The sequence below is a fragment of the Catharus ustulatus genome, chromosome 2 (genome assembly GCF_009819885.2).
Source record: "Catharus ustulatus isolate bCatUst1 chromosome 2, bCatUst1.pri.v2, whole genome shotgun sequence".
Taxonomy (NCBI): Eukaryota; Metazoa; Chordata; class Aves; order Passeriformes; family Turdidae; genus Catharus; species Catharus ustulatus.
In genome coordinates, this window is record NC_046222.1 from 108583098 (window position 1) to 108610927 (window position 27830).

General features: G+C 46.7%; 1 protein-coding gene across 4 annotated transcripts in view; it reads left to right on the forward strand.

Moving 5' to 3' along the window:
• RAI2 (retinoic acid induced 2) overlaps positions 1-25251 on the forward strand; it is a 44200-nt gene extending 18949 nt beyond the window's left edge. For all 4 annotated transcript variants that reach the window (XM_033053055.1, XM_033053057.1, XM_033053058.1 and 1 more), the window contains exon 2: positions 23070-25251. In XM_033053055.1, the coding sequence (XP_032908946.1) occupies positions 23175-24836 (1662 nt within the window). In that variant the 5' untranslated portion in view covers positions 23070-23174 and the 3' untranslated portion in view covers positions 24837-25251. The remainder of the gene's footprint in view (positions 1-23069) is intronic.
• The last annotated feature ends 2579 nt before the right edge of the window (positions 25252-27830 follow it).

The following is a 27830-nucleotide window of genomic DNA, read 5'->3' on the forward strand; positions in this document are numbered from 1 at the left end:
GGGAGCAGGGAGCTGTCGCCTGTGTCTGCCCGTCTGCCTGCAGCCACGGGTGGTCTGGGGAAGGGCGAGTCGTGGCTTCAAGGCATCATGCTCCTTCCATGTGTCCTGGGACTTTGTCTCGTGCGGAGCAGCCCAAAGAATGCAGGATTAAAGAAGATGAGAAGGTCTAGGTCTCCCAGTTGGACAGCTGGGGACAGAACAAAGTCAATGAAACTGCTTTCAACTGTATTGCTGTCCTGGCACCATCCACATCTCCTGCAGGTTTCTTGGAGGACCATCACTTCAGCAGGAGACTCACATATAACGTGACATGTTTCAAATGCCTTCTTCCCCAAACATAAAACACTTAAATCAGCTCTCGTCAACATAAATATTGCATCCCCAAACCTTTGAATGTTGTGTGTCAAATCTCCCTGGAAACACACAGAGAAACATAGATGTCTGTGTTGGAGTCTGGTGCTTTCCAGTGTCCCTGGGCAGAAGGGTGTAAGGAGCCTCCTCCTCTTCTCCATCCCGGAACAGTGGGAGGATCTTCCTGGAGAAATGTGTACGTGGGTGATGCCATCTTTCCTGGAGGGAAACCTGCCCACAGTTTGGGGCTGTGTAGGGAGGAGGAGGGTCTGGGCAAGGAGCCAGGAGTATCTGTGGATAGGAGGGGTCACACTGGCTTTGCAGGCATGTGTGGGAGAACAGTGGGAGCAGCCTGGGCAAGGCTGTCCTTCCCTGCTCCTTCTTGGCCATAGCCCTTTGGACTGTGCCTGCCTTGGGGACTCCAGGATCCTCCCAACCCTGCTGAGGGGCAGTGCTGGGTGGGCTGGGGTTGGCAGTGTTTCTCTGGTGCCACACTGCTTCCCTGATCTGCTGTCACTGCCTGAGTAGGCTGGTCCTGGAGCATCCTCACACCCATTCTCTGGCATCTCTAAATTTGTAAGCCAAGGTCTTCTTACTTACCTCCTCCTTTGTATTTCCCTATTACAGCAGACAGTGAGGAAGTCTGCATTAAAATGCTTCCTTCCATTCGTCTGTCCTCCCCTCCTCCCAGCCCCATCCTCCTTGTCCCTGGAGGAAACACTCATCTCTGCCAAGATCCTGCCTCGCAAAAGTAAACAATATGAAATTACAATAAAATGTTTTGATTTGCTGGGCCTGACATCCAGAAGCTGCACAACAGAGACTTACAAAAAAGGATTTTCTATAGATAGCCAGTGTGAGAAAAAAATAAATCTCTCATATTGGGCGTTATTTAGATCCAAGCATCAGGGCAGTGTGAATGGGGAACAGAGGATTTTGTTGCCAAACCTGAAGGTTCTTAGGAGGTTTATGCTGCAGCATCTGTCAGCAGCTTTCTGCCTGGCATCTGCGGGTGACTGGCCTATTGCACAGTAATGTCAATATTTGGGACTCTTGTCTCTCTGTGTGTATGTGCACTGTTGTTGCTTGATGCTTTAAGACTGGGTAGTGTACTGAAAGCCCTCAGAAGGAAATAGATGAGCTGAAACTTGTTTCCTCCAGGGCTGTTCCACATAACTCAGAAGAAGGCAAACAGCAGTGGAGGTGTAATCCCTGGGAGATGAGCTTCCTTGGGCACTTGTCAGTTTAGCAGGCTGGGTAATCTGTGCTGTCATCAAGATTTGCGGATTAGCTGTAGTGAAGCTAGTTAGCTTTGACATTTCATTAGGGAAGTTTTCCATAGTTCTTCATCTTCAGTCTTGGGGCTCTAAATTATGACTGATGTAGCTTTGTTGTGCTTACACCTTCTAACATTTATGCAAGTTGATGCTGGGGCTGCAAACATCTTATCTGCTGAGGATTTTTTAAATCATTACTTGTTTATGAAAGACTAACTGGGTCAAAGGCTAATTTTGAGAAGGATCCGCTTTCCCCAGTGCTAACCAATAAATTTTCATCTGGATATCGTAAGTTACCCAACCGTTATCTCCTGAAATGGGGATAAAAGCAAACACCATTTATCCTGTAATCTGCAAATATTTTGAAAGGCGAACTGGAATATCAATAAAAGGTCTTATCATCAAGGTCTTATGAGAACTCTTAAGGACTTTTGTTTAGAAAGGAAAATGTTAAATATAGAGACTAGAACTGTGCAGATGAGGAGGGAATATGTACGAGTGACAGCATTGTAAATTGTCTCAAGGGTTCAAGGGACCGGGGAAGGACACTGTGTCCTGAAGTCACTCTTTCTCAGAGATGTCTCTGCTGATAAGTGCCAGTTGTTGTTCCTTGTGACAGTGATCGAGGGGGACAAGGCGAAGGATCACCCTGTGGGCTCCTGCAATAGTGAGCAGACATGGGGATGTGGCCTGGATTATTTATGAGGGCTGGACGTGCCCCCACTCTTCCAGTTGCTGCAGAGGACAGATCCATGTCCTTGGAGCTTCAGTTGCTGTCCCCATTATCTTTTCACTCTGGAGTCTCTTTTCAGATGCCCCCTCTGGAGGGTTTCTGCCCTAAGGGCTGGGGGTCTGTGAGCCTTGGCCAGTGAGAAGTGTGAGCCATGGGCACTGTGAGCCATGGGTTGTGTGAGCCCTGGGCTGTGTGAGCCATGGGCTATGTGAGCCCTGGGCTGTGTGAGCTGTGAGCTGTGTGAGCCCCGGGCTGTGTGAGCCATGAGCTGTGTGAGCCATGGGCACTGTGAGCCCTGGGCTGTGTGAGCCCTGGGCTGTGTGAGCCCTGGCTTGTGTGAGCCCTGGCTTGTGTGAGCCATGGGCTGTGTGAGCCATGGGCACTGTGAGCCATGAGCTGTGTGAGCCATGGGCACTGTGAGCCATGAGCTGTGTGAGCCCTGGGCTGTGTGAGCCCTGGGCTGTGTGAGCCCTGGGCTGTGTGAGCCATGGGCACTGTGAGCCATGGGCTGTGTGAGCCATGGGCACTGTGAGCCATGAGCTGTATGAGCCATGGGCACTGTGAGCCCTGGGCTGTGTGAGCCATGGGCTGTGTGAGCCATGGGCTGTGTGAGCCCTGTGCACTGTGAGCTCTGGGCTGTGTGAGCCATGGGCACTGTGAGCCCTGGGCTGTGTGAGCCATGGACTCTGTGAGCCCTGGGCTGTGTGAGCCATGAGCTGTGGGAGCCATGAGCTGTGTGAGCCATGGGCTGTGTGAACCCTGTGCACTGTGAGCCCTGGGCTGTGTGAGCTGTGTGAGCCATGGGCACTGTGAGCCATGAGCTATGTGAGCCCTGGGCTGTAGGAGCCATGGGCTGTGTGAGCCCTGGGCTGTGTGAGCCATGGGTTGTGTGAGCCATAGGCACTGTGAGCCCTGGGCTGTGTGAGCCCTGGACTGTGTGAGCTGTGTGAGCCATGGGCTGTGTGAGCCCTGGGCTGTGTGAGCTGTGTGAGCCATGGGCTGTGTGAGCTGTGTGAGCCATGGGTTGTGTGAGCCATAGGCACTGTGAGCCCTGGGCTGTGTGAGCCCTGGGCTGTAGGAGCCATGGGCTGTGTGAGCCATAGGCACTGTGAGCCCTGGGCTGTGTGAGCCCTGGGCTGTAGGAGCCATGGGCTGTGTGAGCCATAGGCACTGTGAGCCCTGGGCTGTGTGAGCCCTGGACTGTGTGAGCTGTGTGAGCCATGGGCTGTGTGAGCCCTGGGCTGTGTGAGCTGTGTGAGCCATGGGCTGTGTGAGCTGTGTGAGCCATGGGTTGTGTGAGCCATAGGCACTGTGAGCCCTGGGCTGTGTGAGCCCTGGGCTGTAGGAGCCATGGGCTGTGTGAGCCATAGGCACTGTGAGCCCTGGGCTGTGTGAGCCCTGGACTGTGTGAGCTGTGTGAGCCATGGGCTGTGTGAGCCCTGGGCTGTGTGAGCCCTGGGCTGTGTGAGCCATGGGTTGTGTGAGCCATGGACTGTGTGAGCCATGGGCACTGTGAGCCATGAGCTATGTGAGCCCTGGGCTGTAGGAGCCATGGGTTGTGTGAGCCATAGGCACTGTGAGCCCTGGGCTGTGTGAGCCCTGGACTGTGTGAGCTGTGTGAGCCCTGGGCTGTGTGAGCCCTGGGCTGTGTGAGCCATGGGCTGTGTGAGCCATAGGCACTGTGAGCCCTGGGCTGTGTGAGCCCTGGACTGTGTGAGCTGTGTGAGCCCTGGGCTGTGTGAGCCCTGGGCTGTGTGAGCCATGGGCTGTGTGAGCCATGGACTGTGTGAGCCATGGGCTGTGTGAGCCATGGGTTGTGTGAGCTGTGTGAGCCATGAACTGTGTGAGCCCTGTGCACTGTGAGCCCTGGCTGTGGAAAATGTGCCGCCAGAGGCAGCACTCTCTGGACAGCCAGGAGGGATGTGTGGCACGAGGCATTGAAGGCAGGGATCAACAGGGACACCAGGCTCTGCTTTGAGGAGGGACATCCTTGTCCCTCTCTGACCACGTTGCTTCCTCACTTCTGCCTCTCTCTCCTTCACTGGCGCTGTCTCACATCCTTTGCTTTGTCAGCCTCCTGTCCCACAGATACTGTCAAGAATGGCATGCAGGCTCTGGCATCTGAAATTCACCTTAACGCACTGCTTTGTGCTTTTGTTGCAAAATTATGAGTGAAACGCAAAGTTTAGTTAAAAATTATTTACCATGCTCTACTCTAGCTGAAAAATTCAGAGTTAACCTAAGTGTTGGATTGTGTATCTTATGGCTTCAGTGATTTATCCATCAATTATATAATTGTAAACTGAAGGTGAAGTTACACCTTCCTAAATAAATTATTTAACTGTACTTCTACTGCGTACTTCTGTTTGAATTACTTTCAGTGTGAGAAAAGGGTACAACCAGTAAAATCATCCTGGACTGTGCACCTTGTAACTGCCCAGGTTGGTCTGGGATAAATTAGCAGTTCCTGTAGCATGTATTCCTGTGATCCAAAAAATGGAGAAATGTTAAAAATACAAGTTTTTGTGTGTCTGTGTGCCCATGTGGACATATTGACACATGCTGTTCCTGTCAAAGGTAAATACCAATTCTGATTATCTTAATATTGATGTAGCAATTTAGAAATAGCTTTCCAAGAGAAGGTGTCTGCAGCATTGCATTTACTAGCATAATGAAATCAGACAAATTTTTAGTCCATAAATCACAGTACAGTATTTGCCATTACAATTTCTATGCTTGTACTGAGCAAGCAACACTATCTAAAAAATTTTATTAAATCCAAATAATGAAATTGAAAATCTGTATTGACTCTTCTTTGGGTCTTTCCTGTTCTTTTCTGCTTTGACTTGGGAATAGATTTTGTTTGTTTTTCAGGCTCTATTTCCATAGTTACTTTATTTCTCACGTTGAAAGCTGTCTGTCAAATCTTACAACCTTGTGTCATAAATGTGAGGATGCTCTTTGTGATGTTTACTGGCTGCAGCGTAACACTGGCTGCACATTTTTAAATAATCTTCATTATTGTCCTTATTTGAGAATTTGAAGCACAAAGTGGGTCCAAGCAGACCACAGGAATCTGTACCTTCAAGGCAATGATAAGAAATTTCTTAATGGCTTACTAAAAGACAACATAAATTTAAAGTTGATTTTTGGTCATCACAAGAAATGCTATTGCTTAGGAATGGCTTCAGCATAATATTCTTTCCTTCTAGAAAGCAACTGCAGGGGGATGTGTGTATGAGATTGACTGTAGGCAGAAAATAGAATATTTTTTTCAAGAACCTTAAACATTGTTCTCAAAATATTTTCATTCACAAATGCAGCTCCTGCAATTTTAGCTGAGAACTGTTTTGCAGCTCACACTGTGGAGATGCCCTGGGACTCCACTGCTTGCCAGTCACTTTGTTTTACCATTCAGTTCAAATCAGACCTTCACAGCTGGATTGTGGAGAAGCCATGGAGGCCTGTAAAAGAGCATGGTCTGCCCAAGTGCACCTCTTTACATGATCTGGCTTTCTGGGGTATGATCAAGACAAGCCTATTTTTCTCCAGCTTTCAGAATTGCGAAAATAGATCACTTCCTCCATTGCAGTCAGAAGAATTTTACATCCATCTTTGTCAACTGTTTTTGAAACACAGTAGACATCCCTCAAGGAGTCTAATTTCTGCAAGATAAGAGCACTGCACAGCAGCTCTTTATTTATCCCTGGTTTCTATAACTTCCCTAACAAATTCAGTTTTCCACCACCTCCACTTCTAGTGTTCCCTTGCAGCTTCATTCATCTTTTTCCTTAGGTCAGCAGCTCTAGGTTTTCTTCTGCCATTCACCTCTTCATCTTCCCTACATATTTTTGTTTGAGGTGGGGAGGAGGGAGGGTTGTTCATTTGGGTTTTCTGTTTGATTGGTTTTTTAATGCCTAGAAATCTGTGTCTTGTACTCTGCACCATCTCCACTTTTCATAGCAGCAACATGTGCATCCCCAGAATTGCATTCCCCAAACTCTCTGCTGATGCCACATTTCCATGTGCTACCACTTCCTTCCATTGCAGCTAGTCCTAGGAATAAATCATGAAGCATGTCAGCATAGTGGCCTTTCCTGGGAGGATTTGAGATGAGTGGTGGTGTTCTGCTAGAAGGTGTTTGGTGACTGCTATCAAGTGGTCCTTTGATCTGGAGACAGCTCAGAGGTCCCCACAGTTCTGTGACACAGATGTCAGAACTCTGCATACTTCCCTCTTCTTTTGCTCCTTGCTTCAGGTTTTTGGGACATGCTCTGCCTCTGCAGGTGTCTGACCTGCTTTCAAAGGTATCTGCATCTCTGGGATGATCCAGTGCAGCTCTCTGAAGCTGTTGCACCAAAATCCCACCGAGCTGAATGTAGGGCTTCACAACCTGTGGGACCTGGTGTTAGGGCCAAATGTGTTGTTCCAGCACCAGCAGCTGACTTCCAAGGCACTTGTGGAGAAAGTGGTTATGCCTATCTGCACAAACCCAAAGACAACATTTAATTACTTCTTATAGCCCTATTTTTAAAAAAAGGGGTTCCAGCGATCTCAGATCATCTGAAGAATCATGCGGCAACCTGATCTGGTAAATAGACTGGAAAACACATTCAGATGCTAGTGCTCACTCATCAGCACAATGATTGTCTCTGGGTTAATAATAGCTCCCTTTTTTCTTCATTTCTCCCCCAAATTTACCCTCTAATGGAAATCATGCCTGTCACATGTTTAAAACAGATTTTCTTCACTGGGCGTATGGAGGAAGGTAAAGGAAGTGATAAATCTCTAAAAAACAATATGATAAAATAAGTCCTCTTACTAGGGGAGTAGATATTGAGCTTTTTACTCCTTTGGAGTCTTGATCTGTAGCTGGCTTTGCTGACTATGAGATGACTTCTGAAGCAGCAGGACTTGAAGTGCCAGAAACTGCCCTCTTGCAGACACATGGGAACCTCAAAAACTGAAGCTGTAGATCATGATATCCAGTGAATAACTGGTGTGTTGTCTGTCAACAAGAAATAAATTGAAGGAACTGGGGGGAAAAAAAAACAAACCAAAAGCAGCCCCCAAAAAAACTGGTAAAAATTTACCCTGTCCAAAACAAACTAAGGAAAAATTTTGGGGTTTTGAGAATTTATGTCTTTCCTTTTCTTGCCTTCAATAATCTGAAGAAAATCCATCACCCTTCCTACCTGCTTCTGACACAAGAAATGTTTTATACTTAGTTATTTTCCTCTGTTAGCATCTGATCAATAACAGGATCAAGCTGCCGACTACACACTCATTCCTTTCCTCCCCGTGTTGCTGCTGTTTGGATATGGGGAATAATTAACTGAGGATCAGAGTGATGCAGCTGCTGTAACCTAATGTTTCTGTCACACCAGAACCCTTCTGATGGATGGGCAGTTGTTCAACTTTCTGTCGTGGAGACCATGGGGCAGGTTGGGGTGGGTGCTGAACTTCTCATCCCACTCCGGTGCTCAGGCATCCTCTGGCTGTGGTTCAGCAGCAGCAGTGATGGTTATCTCCCAGCCTGTCCTCCTCCCTTGACCAGAAGAAAGGGAAAAGAGGAGGAAGGCTTTTGTTCTGTGGGATGAACCATTCCAGCAGCAGCCACAGGATGCAGAGCGGATGCTTTTTGCTTGCAGTCCTCCCTATTCCGTGGCAGACAGGCTTCAGCTAAAATAAACCAGTATTCCAAGAACCTTTGAAGTGCTCTTGTCTTCTGAGTCACTTCCCTGTCACTGATGGGCAGTGTGATGCTGAGGGATGTTGCCTTGCATCACACAGACGTGCTCAGCCATCAGGCCATTCAGCCTCCCACTTCATTTCCCATGTGAGTGGCAGCTTTGCCTTTCCTGACCATCTTCCTTAGGGTATTTTCCAAGACAGTGGAGAGCTAGGACCATTGCAAATGCACAGAGCCTGGTGCCACTTCTGAACGTTCCTCCCTGCTTTCTCTCTTTGCAGATTATTTGTCTTAGTAGAAGGATCTGGGAGCAATGCCATCTAAGCAGGTTGTCTTCTCTGCCATCTCTGTGACGGCCACTGGGCAGATACAAGTGTGGCCTCTCAGGGCGAGCTGGCACACACACCAGCAGTGCTCCAAGTGAGCCAGATGGACCACTGCAATCAGGAATCCATTCTTATTCTTGATTTTACATCATACAATTAAGGAAAATCCTAATGCTGTAAATGCTCTGGGTTCTCTTTTCTCTACCTGGAATTTCCAGTTACATTGCCAGAAATAATTTGTGATGAGTCCAGAAACCCCCAAAAGCCTAAGTGCCTTTTGAATGAAATTGCCCATAGGTCTGTTTTTTTCTTGAATCAGTCCAAAGACTTTAATTTGGTAATGCTGAGATCTTTACCCTCCAAACAATATAATTCTTTTAGTTTTAATTAAAGATTTTTTTTCCTTTGCACTAGACTGATTCTTAACTGGCTTCACTAAATCTTCTTATGCTGTAAGTAGCAGTGACCCAGATAAACACATTTAAAAATGCAACTACTGAAACTACACTATGTTGCCTTTGTAAGACACAGCAAGAGAAAGACTAAAATAGTTCTCTACCATTTACAAGGATAACAAGTAGCATTATATCTTTAAAAGCAGATTCATAGACCAATTTAAATTTTTCATATTATATGTACAAATCTGTGTGAAATAAGTGTTGCTTAGTTTGGAGTCAGAAACTCAAAAGTCACAAAGAGGCCTATGAAAAAAAATTGCTTTTTCCTTTTGGGGATGACCTTTTACATCATGACAAGGCCTTTTGAAAAAAAGAGGAGATAACTGTGTTTAAGAATTTATCATAATGCAGCCACACTGTCAGGACCATACGGGCAGCTAGGGTAAGGTTGCATTTCTGTTTTCCTCAGTTTGTGAGTCTGCAGCTTCAGTGGCTTTTTGATGTAAAGTCTGAGCTCTAGCTCCAGCTAAACCCAAGCTGGTGCCCACCAGCCATGTAAAGCCAAGGTCTGGAGGAGGCAGCTATTCTTCACTGGCTGTATCAAGGATGTTGCCAAAGGGCTTTGTTTAACATTATATGGTTAAGCCCTTTCTAGGGTCCTAAAAACCGGTTAATGAAATAAGGGGATACTGCCCCTTGTTCCAGATGCACATTTTGTGTGTCAGTGTGTGTGACAAATGCTGCCCAGGATGTTCTGCTACCAACTTCACTCTGCTGTTGGAGTGTACTCCAGCCACCTTGTTCAGATCTGATTGCATGTAAACTCTGCTGCTCCAGGAGCAAATGTGACCAGAACTTCTGGTAACTACTGCCCAGGTCATGAACAGCAAGGAGGGAGCTGATGGAGCTCAGGAGTGTTCAGACTCAGCTCTGTGTGGTGGCAAGCTGGACTGGGAGAGCTGGGTGCCAGCAGGGCAGCCTGTGGGGTGTCCCTTGCACCCCATAACCTGGTGAAATGCAGACCTTTTCACCACTTTTGGTTTTTTGGGTTTTTTTAGATGTTGGTATTGGCTGTGTTTACACAAAGAAGAAATATATCCTATCGGGAACAATTGGATAATAAACAACCTTTAATTGGCATTGAAGATGCACAGAGACCTAATCCCTCAGTGCCTGTTTAGACAGCTAAACCCAAACATGTGCTGGCTGCTGGGTCCTGGAGAAACCTTCACCCAGAGCAGGGGCTGAATTGCCCTTAATCACTGTAAGGACTGGGCAGGGTTTTAATTATACTGGGTATTTTGGGATCTTCAAGGACCCATGCCTCCCCTTCAATGTATTTTTGGTAGCAGTATGCTCTCCTGCTTACTCTGGTTAGCACTGAGCTGCAAAATTGTTATTGTCAGACAAAAAGTCAATGGATTTTATTGATTCTTCATGCTTTTGCAGCATTCTGGGGGAGCCTTTCCACTGGGCATGGAGGACGCCTGGGGGTGGCAAGATGGGTGTGAACTGGGACACATTCAGCATGGCTGCATTCCATGTGAAGCTGTGGGTGCTGGCACTGAGCTCACCAGTGAGGTCCATCCAAGGGCTGCCATCCCTCGAGGTCGCTGGAGTTAACCTGCACAAAATGTTTTCTGGGACAGATGGCCAGCCATGGAAATGCAAGTTAGTTATTGCAGTCTGACCTGTCCTCCCCATGGGGAAAAGTGTGGATGCTGAGTTGAGGGCAGCTGTGGTGCCTTCTTGTTGTGAGGCAGGTCTTGGCAGAGTTTATGGTTGCTACACCTGCCCTGGTGGCCACCCTCTCCAGTGCAGCCACGACCAGCAGCTGTCTGCCTGGCTTCTTGAGTTATGGACCATGACACCTTTTCAGGGAGGATTCAGTTGAGGTCATAAAGGATTTGTGCTCGCCAGGGGAGAGCTGTCTCCTCTGGTTTGGTCTGTGCTGCCCAGATGTTTACCCAGCCCAACCAACAGTTTGGCACATGAGCATGTCCACTGACAGGCAGTAAAAACAGAGGTTTTTCTTGGTTGCTCCCTTAGATCTCAGGGCTTCTTTTACAAGCCCTATAGTGGTGTGGCTTGTTCCTGCTGTGCATCTCATATTGCAGACGCCTCTGGTTTCCCTCAGCCACCATCCTGGGCAAAGACAGGCCAGCAGCAGCCCCAGGGAGCCCAGTGTCCTGGCACACACTGCTTCAGTACCTCACAGACCACCCGTCCCTGCATGTGGGGTGCCTAGACAGGACAGCCCAGATGGAGCCATTGACGTTCTTGGGGTAGTGTGGGACAGAACCACATTTTCTGTGCAGAGGACTTGAAAGCTGCAGCATCCTTCTGGTCAGCAATTTCACCCCTTGAGCATGGGGCAAGTGCAGAGACCAGTTGCTGACTGTCCCACTGGAAGGGATGAGGGAGAGCTTTTGCAGGTGGCATCTGCCCACCCTCTTTGCCAAAAGCAGGCTCTTCAATGAACATAGTTGTTTTCTTTAACATCCCACGAAGAAAATACAGAATATTTTGTAGGTCTTGGGTGCTCTTGCTGTTTCTATTTGCAAGGGTGTCATTTTCATAGCCAAGCTTGCTACCAACATAATCATTTGCCTGAGGCAAGAGAAGCATGTGCCTTTTCTCACAATTTACACAGGCTATAGGCAGTTTTTATTCCCTAAAGTTACTATAGAATGAAAACTACTTCCTCCTTGTTTGCTGGCTGTGTTGTGTGTCAGGTACTTGGAGCTGCAGGAGCTGCAGTAGCTCAAGCCCTCAGTGTCCATCCCTGTTCCCCTGGCCATACCACACTGAGACAGGGGGAAGGGGTCGCTCACCCCAGGGACAAGCTGCTTAAGATCTGGCAGATGGGGATAGGGAGGGTTGGACAGGCACAGGTGGCACTCCAAGGCTGTCCCCATTTCCAAGGGTAGGTTTGGTGGTGGCCTGTCCTAGTGGGAATAGGCATTGGTGTTGGTGCCACCTCATTGTATACCCAAGCTGGGGGAGGAGGACCATGCACATCACATTGGTCCAGGGTGGGGTGGAGTCAGTGGGAAAAGCTGGTGCCTCGGGGAAGAGAGGACTCAAAATGGTCAAGCCACTGGGAGTAGCTGTGGCATTCCCACTCTGTACAGTACAAGAAAACCCTTAGCTTCAGCTACATGAAAAATGTACGTGGAAAATATATCACTGCCTGAAGCAGAATATACACAAAACACAAGAGACAAAAGAGCCCTCAGACCCCCTTGCTCAGAGCTGCTTCTCAAAAGGGCTTCTGTGGGGCTGACCTTCCCCCAGCCTGCTCTTACACTGCAACTGTATTTGCATTAGTGCAGGAGACAAGGGGAAACAGCCTCAGGCCCTGTCCTCCTGTTATTACAAGGCTAAGTTAGGACATGGTACAGCCATGGAGGTTTTTATTTGTGTGTTATTTGTTTGACTTTCCTGAAGGGATAGCCTCTGAGAAGTATGTTCTTCCCTAATAGAGCATCACCTTACATTTTCATGGCAGACAGTCTGCTCTATCTGCTGAGGTGGCCTGAAGAATCAAGAAGATTGACAGCAAAAAAAAAAAAAAATTTCTTCAGAACTGCACTGGTCTGCTTGTTTGGGGGTTTTCTGTTAGTTTTATTCTTCTTTTTTCTTTATTTCTTTTTCTTTGTTGGTGGTGGTAAAGGAATGAAGCTATGCAGTCAACTTTCTTCCTCCACTGTCTACAATCCATGTACCAAAATTAAGTTTTTTGAAGAACTGACTGTGTGAGGAAATAATGCCAGGCTGCAGCCCTGTGTGCCCTTTACATGCTGGAGTGCAGGACCTCTTACACCCAGAGCTTCATTGCCACAGAGCAACATCCCCACACCAGGCGAGCTGAGCCACAGCCATGCTCAGAACTGCATTGCTAGACTGCTTCCTGAGGCTGAGCTGAGCAGCCAAATAGGAAATCTCCCAGTCAGATTTATTGGAGTGGGCTGGTGACGTTCCCCAGAGGACTTACGATCTATGGTGATGGATGACGCCAATCCATTAACGTAGTAGTCTCATCTGGGAAAGATGTAATTGTCGTTCTGCGTCCTGCAGTTTCCCTAAGTTTTTCTGAACATGTAATAGCACACATTGCAACAGAAATTACTGGTGAAAAATGCTGCAGTAAATATGTCAGGGGCTCTATATCCTACAGCAGTGTGCTTCTCTTCTGGAACCATGCAGCCATCATTAAGATAGGGGAGGTGATAATAACAAAATTTGGTATAGTGCACTCAACATGATGTATGTTTTTTCCAAAGGTATGATGGAAAAGTATGGGCAGGACTGACCTTGTTTCATCTTGCAGTAATCACCTGCAAAATACGTTCATGTTAACTTGTTCATAGAATCAGGAAAATGGTATTTAACTTTTACCTGCAATAGCAGTGCAGTTTTTACAGCTCTGGTTGCCCTGCCTGCATTTCCTTAAATACAGCCCTTTTCCCTGGAGTAGTCTGAGTCTGGGCCCCCGAGGGAATGGCCTGAAGCTGTGTCAAGAGAGGTTTAGGTTGGATATCAGGAAAAGGTTCTTCACCCAGAGGGTGGGTGGGCACTGGAACAGGCTCTCCAGGGAAGTACTCACAGCACTGAGCCTGACAGAGTTCAAGAAGCATTTGGACAATGCTCTCACGCACATGGTGTGGCTCTTAGGGTGTTCTGTGCAGGGCCAGGAGCTGGACTCTATGATCCTAATGAATCCTCTTGAGCTCAGTATATTTTATAATTCTGTGTAACCCGAAGTGGTTGACTGAACAGTGGTAACCTCAGTGGCACTGAGATGCAACATGACATATTTTCAGTATTTTCTGTTGTTTGCATACTGCTTGTGGTCAGATCCATCTGTCAGAGGCATATTTCCCAGTTCAGTCTAGGGGCTTCTAGGAGGGCAAAATTGGTCATTGTTGAGAGGTTTTGAGGTTTTCTTGTTACATCCATCAGCACCATCATGCTGCATCTCATGCTGGTGCTATTTCAAATTCAGTCAGAATTCATCTGACAACTCGTGCATCATGGCATGGTGGAGACAAGAGGTCAGTTCTCTTCCCCTCAAAGTCAAACCAGAAAACACTTGGTACAAATGCTGTGAGAAAAGCACATGTAAAATTATGTGAGATTCAAAGAAAAAATGCTGGATTTTTTAGTCACATCACAGGAGTCTTACTTTTTTTGTCTCCTATAAACAAAATTAATGCAGTGGTTAAAAATTTTGCAAGGATGAAAATAAGGGCCTTTTTTTCTCGAAAGTTTTTTCCATACATACATTATGAAATAGAGTGGTGCATGAGTGCTTGAAATCTGCTGTATGCATACTTTCTGCTGAGGATTAGTGCCATTGTGTAGCTGATGAAATGTTGGACTTGGCTTATAAAAGTGATGGGGAGAGAGAGAAGGAGAGTCAGTCTAATAAATCTGAAACTATGAGCATAAACTTGATTTTGGCAAACTGATAGAGCATTTGCTTGCTAATGTTAGTGGGGAAAGACAGAGCATTAAATAACCATGCACAGAGGGAGAGAAGATTCCTCTATCCTTTGTCTCCCCAGGCAACACTCCAATACACCTTTGTAGCTGCCTGTGCTCCCAAGTGAGACCCTGTTCCACAAGAGAAGATAAGCTGATGAGTCTGGTGTTTATTGCCAGCTCTTCATCCCTATATCCTGTCATTTGTGACTATATCTGTGCCATAAGAGCTATGGGCAGCAGGAAGGGTTTATCCCTTTCAGGCCATGGTGGCAAGCTGGGTGGCATGTGTGTGGGTAGTCACCTGCACGTCCTTACCCGTGTTCTGAGGCAAAAGCATTTGTACGTCACCAGAAAGGATCTGTGAGCTGAAAGGTTCAATTTTTTACTTGGTTTTGCTTTTCTTCTCATTATTTATTTATTTAAGCCAGGCTATATAAGGACGATGAGAGGCTATGTGAAAATGCGGCTTTCAGTTGATTTAAGATGAGTTACAGAAGTGTTGGAATTTGCTATTCTAACCCCATGGCTTTATAATAAAGCTGAGGTTAGCCCTATTCCGGCCCTGTCTGCACCAAGAAAAAGTGGTTTTTAACTGGAGCTGGTGTGCTGTGAGGAGGGGATGGGAAAGGGTTTGCAGTGAGTCTAAAGGGCTGTGTCTCTCAAGGCAGGTGTGGTAGCAGCAGCACCTTACATCATTTACTGGGTCTGAGCTGGTAAAGCTGGTTTACTCCTTGAGGGAGTAGTCTGGTGTGCTTCACTTTTGTGGCTATTTCGGAGACAAAGTGGTCAAAACTGTGTTTGTATAACAGGAAAAAGTCAGATGTTCTGCCTGCAAAATAGGCATAGCAATTTAAGAACAGATTTTCAACTTTACCTCACTAACCTGTTGGCTGAGATCTGTTAACACATCCGTGGTGGGGTCCCTGTTCCTCTTACCAGGAGCAAGACAGTCACATCAGCAAGATGGACTGTGGATGGCAGCCTTTGCCACACTGATGTTCATTCTGTGCTGGAGAAGATCAAGTGAATGTGGTAAAAATATCTGTGCTTGGGATCAGTGGAGAGAGTCAGGACAAAATAGGGAGTCAAGTATCTCAAAGCAGTGAACAAACCTCCACTGGGGAACTAAGAGGCTTTGAAGTCATTTCACTGATATGAAACTTGGAAATCCTTTGTAAGAACTGAGATGCTTTATGGGCTGTTTAATAAAGCACTTGACTGGGAAAGGAGCAAATATTTTATTAGGCTGACACTGAGTGCTCTTTGTTTCAGGTTTTGGGGGGAAGCCGGGCTGGCAATTATGTTTAATTGGTATCCTTTTCCTCTTGTTATCATTGGTGTATTGATTGCTGGGAAAACAAAATGCCTGGGTTTTAAAATTTACTGTAAAGTAAGGGCTCTCTTGTTTGTTTTGTTTAGCTCTATGTACTCAAACCAGCTCAGTTTTCTTTGCTTTGCTGGCGAATATAATGTTTTGATTGAAAATTATACTAAATAATCAGTTACATGGGATATTTAATGACAAGAAAAATTCTTCAAAATATTTTTTCCCATAGGAAAATCATGCATTTCACTTTTTGAGTCCAAGAATGATAGCATGAATCTGCATTCTTCCTATGATTCTACTACAAAAGTAAATACATGGATGCAGAGCATGCATGAAAGCTGTGGAGGTTAAGGTATAATAAATCTCAGGAGCTTTTATGCAAGACAGACAGATCCCCACAGTAAGTTCACTTTTTCCCTCATATAGTTTTAATTTAGATAGACTAGCAGTGCACTGTCAGTTTTCCTTCCCTGTGGGAAGCTGACCTCCTGTATGAGAAGAAAGCCTGGTAGATGAGAGTAGAGCAGTTGATACTGTCACTGTGTCCCATAAGATCCTCGCAGACACACAGCTGATGCAGGGGCTGCATGAGCAGACAGTGGATTGGAAACTGGCAGAACCAGACCAGCAGCATGAAGTCCAGTTGGGTAGGGTGACTGGGGTGTACTCCAGAGGTCAGTGCTGGGTCCCACCCTGCTCAGCCTCTTATTAATGATCTGGATGATGGGAACAGTGTTAACCTGCAGAAGTTTGCAGATTACACAAAACTGGCAGGAGTGGCTGATAGATGAGAGGGTTGTGCTGCCATCCAGAGGGACATCAACAGGCAGGAGAATTGGGCTCACAGGAGCCTCACGAAGTTTGCCAAAGAGAAGTGCAAATCCCTGCACCAGGGGAAAAGCATCAGTACATGTCAGTGGCCACTCAACTGGAAAGCAGTTCAACAAGAAAGGAACTGGGTGTCCTGATGGACACCAAGTTGACCACAAGCCACAAAGATGATGGGCTAGAGCACCTCTGCTGAAGGAAGTTTGATTTTCTGGAAGCTGCTGGTGAGAAGTTAGTTCCCCAGGGCTATGCAGGCAGCACCTTCCCATGGTAGGTGCTCAGGGCTGACCACTGACACAACTGTCCCGACACAGTGCTGCAGCTGCTGACATCCCCATCCCAAGGGACTGTCTCATGCTTTGAAGGAGACATCTGCACAGAGCCAGCTGTGCATGGGGAAAGCTGATTTAAACAGTACTTCTAACTCGTCTTCCCAGTTTGAACAGAAAGTTGGAGCACAAAAGCTGCACTGAGTCAGAAGCCCCAGCTGGGTCGAAGGGACATCACTTAACACGTGACTCAGCAGTAATTATGGCTGGCAAATTTATATTTGTCCTCCACGTGTCAGGTTTAATACATCAGATTTCCATGCACTGTCTCCACCTCAGAGTATGTGTTCAGCTCACTGGAAGCTTAGCAAATTGATGCTGTTCAGGCATTTGTGTACAGTATCAAGGATAAAAAATAAACCATGACTGTAAAGGTTTTATTTTCAGAAACTTGGTGAAAAGTTCCTCTAAGCATGGTGGTTCAGAGACCCCAGGAACAGGCCTATGCTGCAGATATGAGAAATATAGAAGATTTGGGAATAGCAAGATCAATCTGAAATAATTTCAAGGTAGCCCTGTTTTTATAGTGCTAGCTTACATGTAATAGTGTATATGGTGTAAGCAGTGGTCCTTTTGTAAGCAGAGCACATCAGTTAGTGTTACAACCAATTAGTGAAATAGTTTGTGAATGGAGTAAAAGAAAAGTGAAAAGGCATCCAGGAGTACAGCAGCAAGTGCCATCTCCCCTACGCTTAGGGTGTGTCAGCATTTCCACTGCAAATGTAGGTGGTTTTGTGAGGCTTTCAAATTGGGAATAAAAATTCACACCAGGTTGAAATTTGTCAGGAAAATGTTCTATTCCTTCTATAGCATTTATTGTCAGTCTTGTATATATTGCCCTTGGGAGTGAAGGCACTGGTTTCACGCCCATGACAGGATTTTTTTTTCAATTGCACTAATTTGTTTTTAAATGAAAAAAAAGTGAGTTCTCTTCTTCCCGAAATGGATTGCTAACTACAAATTGTTGACAACAGCAATATAGTTAGCAAATATATGACTCTAACGTGCTCTTTGCAGGCGATTAGCCTGTGCAATAGGCAGACCTATGGTGGTATTTATTCAACTGAACTATTTAAAAGACTGAAGTACCATCAGTTAGTCAGGCTGCTGCATTTAGAACGATCATGCTGTGTGCTGAAGCAGCGTATACATATTGTCCATGTCCCATCTATAAGGTGCCGTTTTGCACTGCTGTAATGATTTCCTTTCTCTCTTGTTTCCCCAGGGCTTAACAGCTTGGATGGGAGTCTTGACACAAATAGCTTTGCTTCTTGAAAGGATCCACAAATGCAGCAGTAAAAAATAAACCTGTTGCATGATTTGCATTGGAGTATTATTCTTTAGCATCTTTTGAAGTTGTCTGATGAGGTGCTTACTTTATCTGCTCTTTGGCACATTCAGCTCGTCCTCCATGGTGTAGCTTCCATAGCGTGAGAAGTACCGTGAGGCAGTGCATGGTGAACAGGAGATGTGCAGAGGGATGGGCAGCTAAGGCAGTGGGGGTAACTTCCATACTGACAGTGATACCCTGGTGTAGTCCCCCCTTCTCTCTCTGGCTGGTGCCAGAGCAAATCCTGCCCATCTTTCCAATGCCTTTCTCTCATTGCCCTCAATTGATTTTGAATGATATCTCCCAAATCTTAGGAGTTAGTTGTTTGGTGTTTGAGTCAAGGGATGAGGCAGAAGAGGGCAGAGCTAAACTGGGAGTTTTCCTGGTGCCCTTTAGAGGAGACAGAGAAGCGCATGCCCAGTGATTCCTTTTTTGTGATAACCAAGCAGAAGTCATTGAGCCCCTTTTTCAGAGGCAGTGGGACTGTTTGGGGTCCAGATGTGAGCTGGCAAGTGTGTGAAAGCCAGCTCACCTTAAGAAATATCCTGTGGGTCTCCTCTGCTCTGCCTACCCCATACCTTGGAGGTGTTCACCATCAGCCCATCTGCAAGCAGAAGAGGGACAGGCTCCCCTGGCCTTCATGGTGCCTCTGCACTCAACTGACGTGTGGTGTATCAAAAACAGCGCCATAAATGGTGCAACACTGGGGGAAGGCAAGCTCACCACCGCTGTGAGTTGATTACTCCTTTGCCCTTTGGTGCTTGAGGATTACATTCCTAAAAGCCTTCATAGGGTAGCCAGGATTCTCAATCCCAGGTGCCTGAATGAAAAGGTGAATCAGTGGGAAATTTAAGAGGCAAACACGGCTGAAATCATTTGTGGGTTGCACATGTGGGAGAGCTCACCTGTGTGTTATTTGTGTAGTAATAGTTCTGTCTATTTAGTATATAAAAGCTCACTTTATTCAAATGCATATTTTCTATTCTAGCAACAAAACACCAATAATAATATGCTAAAGCCTTTGCATATGGCTGAAACTATAGAGACCAAAATTTGTAGCATGGAAGATGATTTGTAGTTGCTGGATCAAGCAGCAAGTTTTGGGAAAACTTATCCAACCATAATTTTGTCCCCAAGCAGCTCCATTAAATCAAGATTGTTAATTTTCTGTTTGTTACTGTGTTTATACTCAAGGGAAGCCCTTTCTTTCCAGGAGAGAGTGAGCCAGGCATCCCACAAAGGGAGCATGTAATCCTTTCCCATATTGTGCACAGTATAATTTGAGTTCTGGGTAGACACGAGGTACAAGCCATGGTACAGACAAGCAGGCAGAGCACAGGGAGAGCTGTGCTGCAGCCCCACAGGAAGGCACACAGCAGCCCTGAGAAAAGTCTGTTGCACAGCCATCAGCAGGAGATAAAAAAAATAAGCTGGAGTTATCACTACCCTTTCAAAGCATTTGTGTATAGCTAAGATACCATTTCCTGTACAGTCACACACATCATTGCATAGTGCCATGAACTTTGCTCTTATCAGCACCCTGATGGGAAAGCTCGGGTTATTTACAGTAGGGCTTGTTTCAGTGTTTCAAGCTTCTTCTCAGTTAAAACAAACAGCAAATTAAATATAAAATAGATAAGTGCGGAAAGTGAAATTGATTGTCCAGGACTGAGGTATGACAGGCAGAGGAAACTTAAGGCACTTCCTCTAGATTACATTACCTTCTTTTATGTACATTAGATACATGAAACATTTTAGAAAATGTGTAACTGAATAATTTATGTGTAGTGAAGCAGCAATTTTAAAAGACACCCCCAAAAAACCCAAACCCCAGTACATGCTTCAGGTTGATTTTTTATTACAGGAGAAGTATAGTATAGCTATCAGTATTAATTGGTATTAATACCAATACTAAAAATTTACTTTTTTTCAGTCACTTCCATGAGGATTTAGGGTTTTGTACTTCATGCTATGTACGTAGTATATAAAAAGGAGCTCAGGAATTACAAAACCTTTGGACAACTTCAGCCTTTCTCTTGATCTCAGACCTTCAAAGTTTTCTCATTTGAGGCTTGGGGACTTGGATCCTTTTCCCTCTGTCTGCTTACTGACCTTGATAAAAGATTTTTAGTCTAACACGTGTTTAGCAGCCCTGGGATTCCCTCCCAAATGAAACTAAAAACAGCTTTGCAGGGAGCAGGATCAGGTTGTGCTGGACTCCACTGTACCTGCCTGCCAAACTGCAGGCTGTGGGCAGGATCAGGAAATAATTTTAAGTATGCATATATATTTTTTTATATATGTTAATTTTTTTTGCTGTAGTGATGACATGCTCAAGAAGCAGGTGTACTGGAAGTACAGAAAGGTACACTTCTACCTAGGAAAGGTGAGGGGGGAGGAAAAACCCACCCCAAACCATAAACCTGGGTCAAGAGCTATACCTCACCTTTCTTGTCTCCTTCCCCTGACACAGTGGGGCCCTCCCAGAGGTAGTGACCTGGCTCCCAACAATGTATATTTACAGATCCCAGACACATATAGGATTCAGACTGTGCTTTGGAAAAAAAACCAAAACAACCAGGCTTTTCTCAATGGTTTCTGAGGGTGATAGATGAGCTCTTCTTCCCCTCATCTCAGTATTTCCTCTGCCTCCAGCCCTGTCGCCTTTTACAGCAGCAATGGGGGAATTTTATTATGTTTTATACTTTCATCTTCAGCAGTGATCTGTCTCTTTCTCCTACAGCATGCTAATCCCTCAAGTCTCTTACACAGCATAATTTTCATCTTAATTTTTCTGTTTCTCAGTGTTTTATGGGTTTGCCAGGGGAACAGGGGGTCATTTCCTGTCCCCACCAGATCATTAATTGTCTATGAAAACACCACAATCTCACACTTCTCAAGCAAACAGAAACCTTGGGAAGAGGCAGTGTCATGTGCAGAACACTCAGTTGTGATGCAGCAGCTGGAGGAGCAAAGATGCTGGTGTGCACTGCAGAGACCAAAATGGTCATTTGAAAAACAGGCAGGGAGAGATTATGTAAGAGCAGCAGAAAATGGCTTTTTAATTCCTTAACAGAAATGATGATGTCTATTTTTTTCAACTTAATCTGCTGAGCTGTCTCCTCATAGTCTTTATTTTTATAAACAATTATTCTTTTTTTTTTTTTTTAACGACACTGGCCCAGTGGTTTTCTTACTGATACTTGTCACTTTCTGAAAAAGGAATTTGATTTTTGCTCCTGTTTTCAGTGCTTTGGCATCTCTGTCTTCCTGTAATCTGTCTCAGCCAAAGCTGGAAAAAAAGGAAACAAATAAACAAAATAAATCCAACCCTGTATTTGTGAATCTTTTCTGCAGAACATTTCATGAGATGGGGAAAAAAATCCAGAATTATTCTCCTTAAGCCAGCAGCAGGAGGGGAAAATAAATTACTCGTGTTTACTTTTAAAAATCCTTTTTAAGAACTCAAAGTCACCTGATAAATTATTAGCATTTCACCCAGCCAGCCTCTGCTATCAACTCCTGGAATTTCTGTAGGTATTCCTGTGCTCACCATAGTATCTCACTGCCAAATCCAAGGCTTTACAGGTTTCAGGAGAGATTTAGTAAATTTCCCAGTTCCTTGTCTTGGGCATTTTTTAGCCTCTGTTTTTGCAATTTTGTTTTTTTCCCTTTCGCTTGACCTCTTTGCAGGTTTGTTGGTCTTACAAACATCTGGGCCAGCAAATCATTTCTGTATGCACCAGAGCCAAGGAGTTCTTTACATGCTCTTAGACTCAGGCACATCCCCAAGCTGGGACCCTTCACCCAGACAATTTCAATTTCAGCGTGGTGCTGCCCTCCCTGTCATCTCCTGCCGTCCCAGTACCAGTGTGCCTGTAGGACATGGGGAAGTGCCTTGCTCCCATGGGCTGTGTAGCTGGGCAGTGCTGATGGCACATCATTTGCTCATGAGGAGCAGGATTCAGCTGTGTGCTGGTGAAAAATGTACCTTTGGGGTGTGCTGGTGCTTTCCCATGGTAACACAGTTGAAACTGGACAAGTTTCCATGGTGATTATTACTACAGCAGGATTCTTTTCACACTTCAGGAGAGGCACGGGCAGCACCAGGCGAAGCAGCCAGGTATCAGCCAAAGTCTGCTGGCAGCAGCTCACAGGGAAGAAATTATTTATCCTTCTGAATAAATGGATGCATAGTGCCATTAATTTGCTGATTTTTTGGATATGTTTTTCCCCAGGGGAGAGAAGTGTTGATCTTTAGGGGAAACAGGCTGCATATTTCACCACAATCATGAAAAGAAATAATCCCTGCCCTTTGCTTGGTTGATATAGAGTTGGACTGTCAAAATGGATTTTAAGTTGTTTTGATTTTTTTTTCTCCAAGGCTTTAATGAATCAGGTGCCTGGTTCACATTGCTATCTCTGTCTAGCTCTGTGGCAAGGTGAACACTGGGTTTGGATTAGTTTTGCTTTGCCATTGCATGGCCATGCTCCTTTTTGATATTGCACACGGCAATTTTGGAATAAAAAAGGGACAAGTATTGAAGGGGAATGAAGTACCCTTCACCAATGGCTGCAATATTTTTAGAAATATTTTGTTTTGGGGCTTCTGTTAAGGGAAAACAACATGCTGTCACTCAGCTCTGACGTGCATTGTCATTATGTGAAGCTTTGTTTAAAAATGTGGAATGGGCATCCTGAGTCCTTGTTTCAGGCTGTGTACTGAGAGGGTTTTTTGGCTGCTGGCAGTCCTTAAGGCCATGTTTATGGCTAAATATAAGTTCCTCAAAATGTTTTGCACAACACTCAGGGCTGTATGTATATCCAGCATCTCTGTATATATAGTACACTGTATTATGGAGCCGTTAGCTTGAAGTGTGGAAACCTTTAATGGCTTTTCTTTGGTGACAGGGTCTTTAAAGGCAATTGCAAATATTATTTTAGGGAAGAGATTTATGTAGTGCCTAAAATATGTTTCTGGCTTGCAGGCCAAATTATGTCGGTACTGATGCTCCTGGCAGCGTGGAGCCGCCGCGGGTGCCACTGACAGCGATGTAGAGGTGGAGCTGGCAGAGCCCAAGAAGCCCTGCGACATGGAGGAGCTGTACAAGGATGCCCCAAACCTGCCTATGGATGTCACCAACTCACCCTCGGCGATGGCCAACAACAAGCTGGAAAATGGCGTGGCCCAGCTGATCACAGCAGAGGCGTGGAACATCAATTCGGCCGACCTGATGAAGAAAGCCCTTTCCCCGCTGGTGACGGTGCCCGCGCCCTCCATCCTGACGCCACCGGCCGAGTCGCAGAGCGGGGTGGCCCTGAAGGTGGCGGCCACCGTGCTGCAGCCCATCTGCCTGGGGGACAGCCCCGTGGTCCTGCCCATCCACCTGCAGGTCGCCGGCAGCGCAGCCCCGCAGATGCCAGCCTCCAATGCTGCCACCCCGTACGTGATGACCACCCAGGGCCCCGTCCCGCTGCCCGTGCTCCTGGAGCAGCACGTCTTCCAGCACCTGAACTCGCCCCTGGTGCTGCCCCCGGGCGCTGCCTGCCCCGCCAGCCCGCTGCACGCCGGCCTCTTCCCCGGCACCGCCACCCCCGTTGGGCAGCCCCAGCTCCTGGACCCCAAGCCCTCCGGCCAAGCGCAGGAGCCCGTCCTGCCCCCGGTCTTTCAGACACCGGGATTCGCCGCCGTCCTTCAGGACCTGTTTCCCTCCCAGGGCGCCCTGGGCTCAGCCCCCTGTCAGCCGCCCCCCGACTACGCCACCCTCCCCCCCCAGGCCTTCAGCTCGCCCTTGTCCCCGCTGGTGCCCCCTGCTACGCTGCTGGTGCCCTATCCCGTCATCGTGCCCCTGCCCGTCCCCATCCCCATCCCCATCCCTGTCCCCATCCCTGTGCCCCACGGCGCCGAGGCCAAGGCGGCCCCTGACCCCCCCAAGCCGCCACTCTTCACCCCCCACTCCTGCAAGGGCACGCAGACACCCCTGGAGAAGGAGGAGACGAAGCCCTTCGAACTCCTGCACCCACGGGAGTTTCCGCAGCTGAGCCGTCACACTGTCATCAAGATGGGCGGTGAGAACGAGGCGCTGGACCTCTCCATGAAGGGGCCGCCCGCGCCTCGGGCCAGCGAGGCCGCGCCGCCGCCGCCGCCCGAGGACGGGGCGCTGGACCTGTCCCTCGCCTCCTGCCGCAAGCCGGGGGTGCCGCTCGGGGAGGCGGCCGGCCCTGGCCCCGCCACCCCCGCCGAGGTCGGTGCCCAACCCGCGCCGGACAAGCCCCCCGGGCCAGCCGCCCCGTTCGCCCCCTGCAAGCCCCCGGAGGCGGCGGGCAAGGCGGAGGGCAGGGCCGCGGGCGGCGCGGCCGAGCTGCTGCGGCAGCCGCAGAAGTGGCTGGTGGAACAGGCGGGCAGGGCGGGCTGCGAGCCCAAGGCCGGCAACAACATCGAGATCGTCAGCACCTCGCAGACAGCCAAAGTCATCGTCTCCGTCAAGGATGCCGTGCCCACCATCTTCTGCGGCAAGATCAAGGGCCTGTCGGGGGTCTCCACCAAAAACTTTTCCTTCAAAAGGGACCTGCCCCAGGACTCGGTGCTGCAGTGCTACGATGTGAAGAGCCCGCCCGAGCCCCGGGACAGCGCCGAGGCCCTCAGGAAACCCGTCAAAAACAGGAGCGTAAAGCTAAAGAAAATGAACTCGCCGGAGATACATATTCTTCCAATCAAGAAGCAACGGCTGGCTGCCTTTTTTCCAAGAAAGTAAATTATGGGTTTTTAGAATTTTAAGATTATTATGAGAAGAAGAAGAAAAAAAAATAATAAAAAAGATGCACTCGGTTTTAAACTCATTTAAAACTTTAAACTATCTTTGTAAGTTATTTTTGGGGGAAGAGGGAGAGGATTGGATGTACAGTCCCTATAAGCTGGGTTGGTTTGGTTTGGGCTTTTTTTTTCTGTTTGTTTTTGATTTTTTTTTGTTACCAAATTTTGACTTTTCACGGGAAACTGAATAAAAAGCAACCTATTTTTCAAGCAGATTGCACATTTTGCAGCTTTAATGGAGTAATGGATGAGTCAGAGGGGTAAGAGCTATTTTCACTGCCATAAAGTGCTTTGATGATGTAACTCTTCATAACAGTCGGAATGGAAATTTCAAAATAAATGTTTGTACGTGCTAATTGGTTGCGGCATTCTTTTCTCATTTCCGAATCACTTTCAGTCTACACAGCAGGTCGTGCAAAAAGTCTGTAAGCTGTAAAGCACAGCAACTGATTTGTGATGAACCTAATATGTAAATTAAAAAAAAAAAAAGCAGGCTAAGAAAAATGATCTTGTCCTACAGCAGTGTCAAAGAGCATGTCACAACAGCTGCTAACAACGCACCCAAATGAGCTACCAGAGGAGTGAGAGTGAGTGCTACAGCCTAGTGCTCACCTAAGACAGGTTCACTTCGACAGAGCCATTGCAAACTATCTTAAGTAATATTATCAGTCATTTAAAATAGAAAAGCCTAAAAGTCAGGGGAATTTGGTTGCCAGAGGGCAGGAGGGGAAAAATGGATCACATAGTTTTCCCAGTCTGACTACAGCTATATGGAAAAGTTGTTTATTGTTAGTTTTCTACGTTTGATGGCTGAAATCAATGCAGGTAAAAGAGCAGACCTGTGTAATTTTATCACTCGGCATTTACAAAGCCACCCATGTCAATGGAGAAATGTGAATGTACAATTAAAAGTTCTGCTAGGTTACAGTTTTGCAGTTGTCTGTGGAAACAAGCTGGAGGTGAATTAATGTCTGTCAACTTGGAAGTTCACACAGCTCACTGGTAAAAACAGATCCTGACGGAGGGACGAATGTGAGAGCAGGAGGACAATTTTTGGTGGGCACTGCCTTCTTTGTGGCTATAGAAAACTTTTGCTAAAATTTCAAATTACATATTCCTGCAGTGCACCAGGACTGCCTAAGTAAAATAAGCAATTGTAAAGCCATCAGTGATGCCATCACACACTAACTATGCCTGCCTTTGCCTAGCTGCAGCCAACCTACTTCTTAGACTCCTCTTGGATAGCTTTGGGAAGGCTTTTGCAGTTGTTCATACAATGAGAAGTTGCTCAAAGGAGCAGCTTCAGTGTCTCAAGTCTACTCACACCCATAGGCACCAGTGTCATGGCAAAATCTGCTGCAAGTTTTGACAGCAGCAGACACCCAGTTCATTTGGAAAATGAATCTGCACTGTGAGGTTAGGAAGGGCATGATGTTTCTCTTTTCCTTGGTTGAAGGATCACCACCTTCTTGCTTAATATAAAAATGGAAAACTTTCACCTAGGCATAGCATCAGTTCTGTCAAACTCTTGCTTTTTAAGTATTTTAAAGCCTTTTATTTCTCCCTGAGGTGGCAGAACTGACAATGTTCGGAAAAGCATAGTGTTGATGGATTCATTAATGTTTAGTCATCTGATTGCATTTTTTAAAATATCTTTTTTTCTTAATTGAAAATACTCAGCTACTTTGTTTTTCGCCTTCCAAGAAATTGCTAAGGAAATATGTCATCTGTTTATTGCAGTGCAGAGGCTGAGGATTTCAGTGCCCCTTGGGATGGCCATCCCAGTTGTCACTGTCCCCTTCTATTTCAGCCTGTCCATTCTAGAGTGTCAAAAAACCTTCTGAAAATGTGAATTTTCCCCAGAGCTATACCAGAGTAAAATAAGGCAGTCACAAAATTGGTTGCTGTAATTTTTCTTTTGCAGTTGACAGAAGCAAGTTCAAAAGAAGTTGGTTGGTTTTTTTTCTTAAGAAGTGTTTCACACTGGTGGTGGCATCTGCTGCACCAACTGCCCCAGTCCTCACCATCCTTGTGAGTCATTCCCCACAGCATCCTCAGCAGGCAGAGAGGGTATCCATCCACTGCTGCCCCTCCTGCTGGCCACAGATAGCTGGGACAGGCAGAGCCTGTTGGTGGCACTGGATGCAGGTGCTTAGCTTTTCCCTCCTCTCCTTCAGAGGTCTTTACTGGGAGCATCAATGCTGAGGGTACCTCCCAGCCCACTGCACACAGAGAGGTCTGGTTTAACTGAATTTAGACCACAGGCTCCAGAAACCCTGACAACAAATTAGGCTAAATCAGCTTTATGACATTATAAACCCATACAAGCACTGTCAAAACACCCAATGCCTGGGGATAACAAATTGAGTTTAAAGCCAACTGGTACTGGTTGTAACAGTAGACCAGACCAGCAGCCATGTGGCTGCATCTTGCCCCAGTCTCTTGGAGGAGTAACTGCAACCTCTTCCTTCTGAAGCAGGGCTGAGGAAAACCAGAGCAGGCTCCAGTGATCCTGACATCCCTCTCTGCCACTCCGGGACAGCCTCCCCAGCTTTACAGGGCCAGAACAGGCAGGCCCCCCTGGCACTGCCAGTTGCCACCAACATCCCCAGAGCCCGTGACAGAGGCTGGAGCCACTGCCATGGAAATGGATAAGCAGAGCAGACGGGACTCACCTGCTGCCTGGCTTTTCCATTGCTTAAACTGCAGGAGCAGGGGGAATATTCTCAACAGCAGCTTCCCAGGAAGGCTTAGGGCAGCTCACACTCCCTTACCCTGCTGCCATTTCATGCAACCCCAGGCTTCAAGGCTGTGCCACAGTAAGAGGATCCACACGCTGGCATCTCTCCTGCTGCTGGACTCTGTTGGGCAACTGATGCTAAGTAGGGACCATTTGCCTCCCACCACCCTTGTGTGTGAAGCACAAGTCCTACAT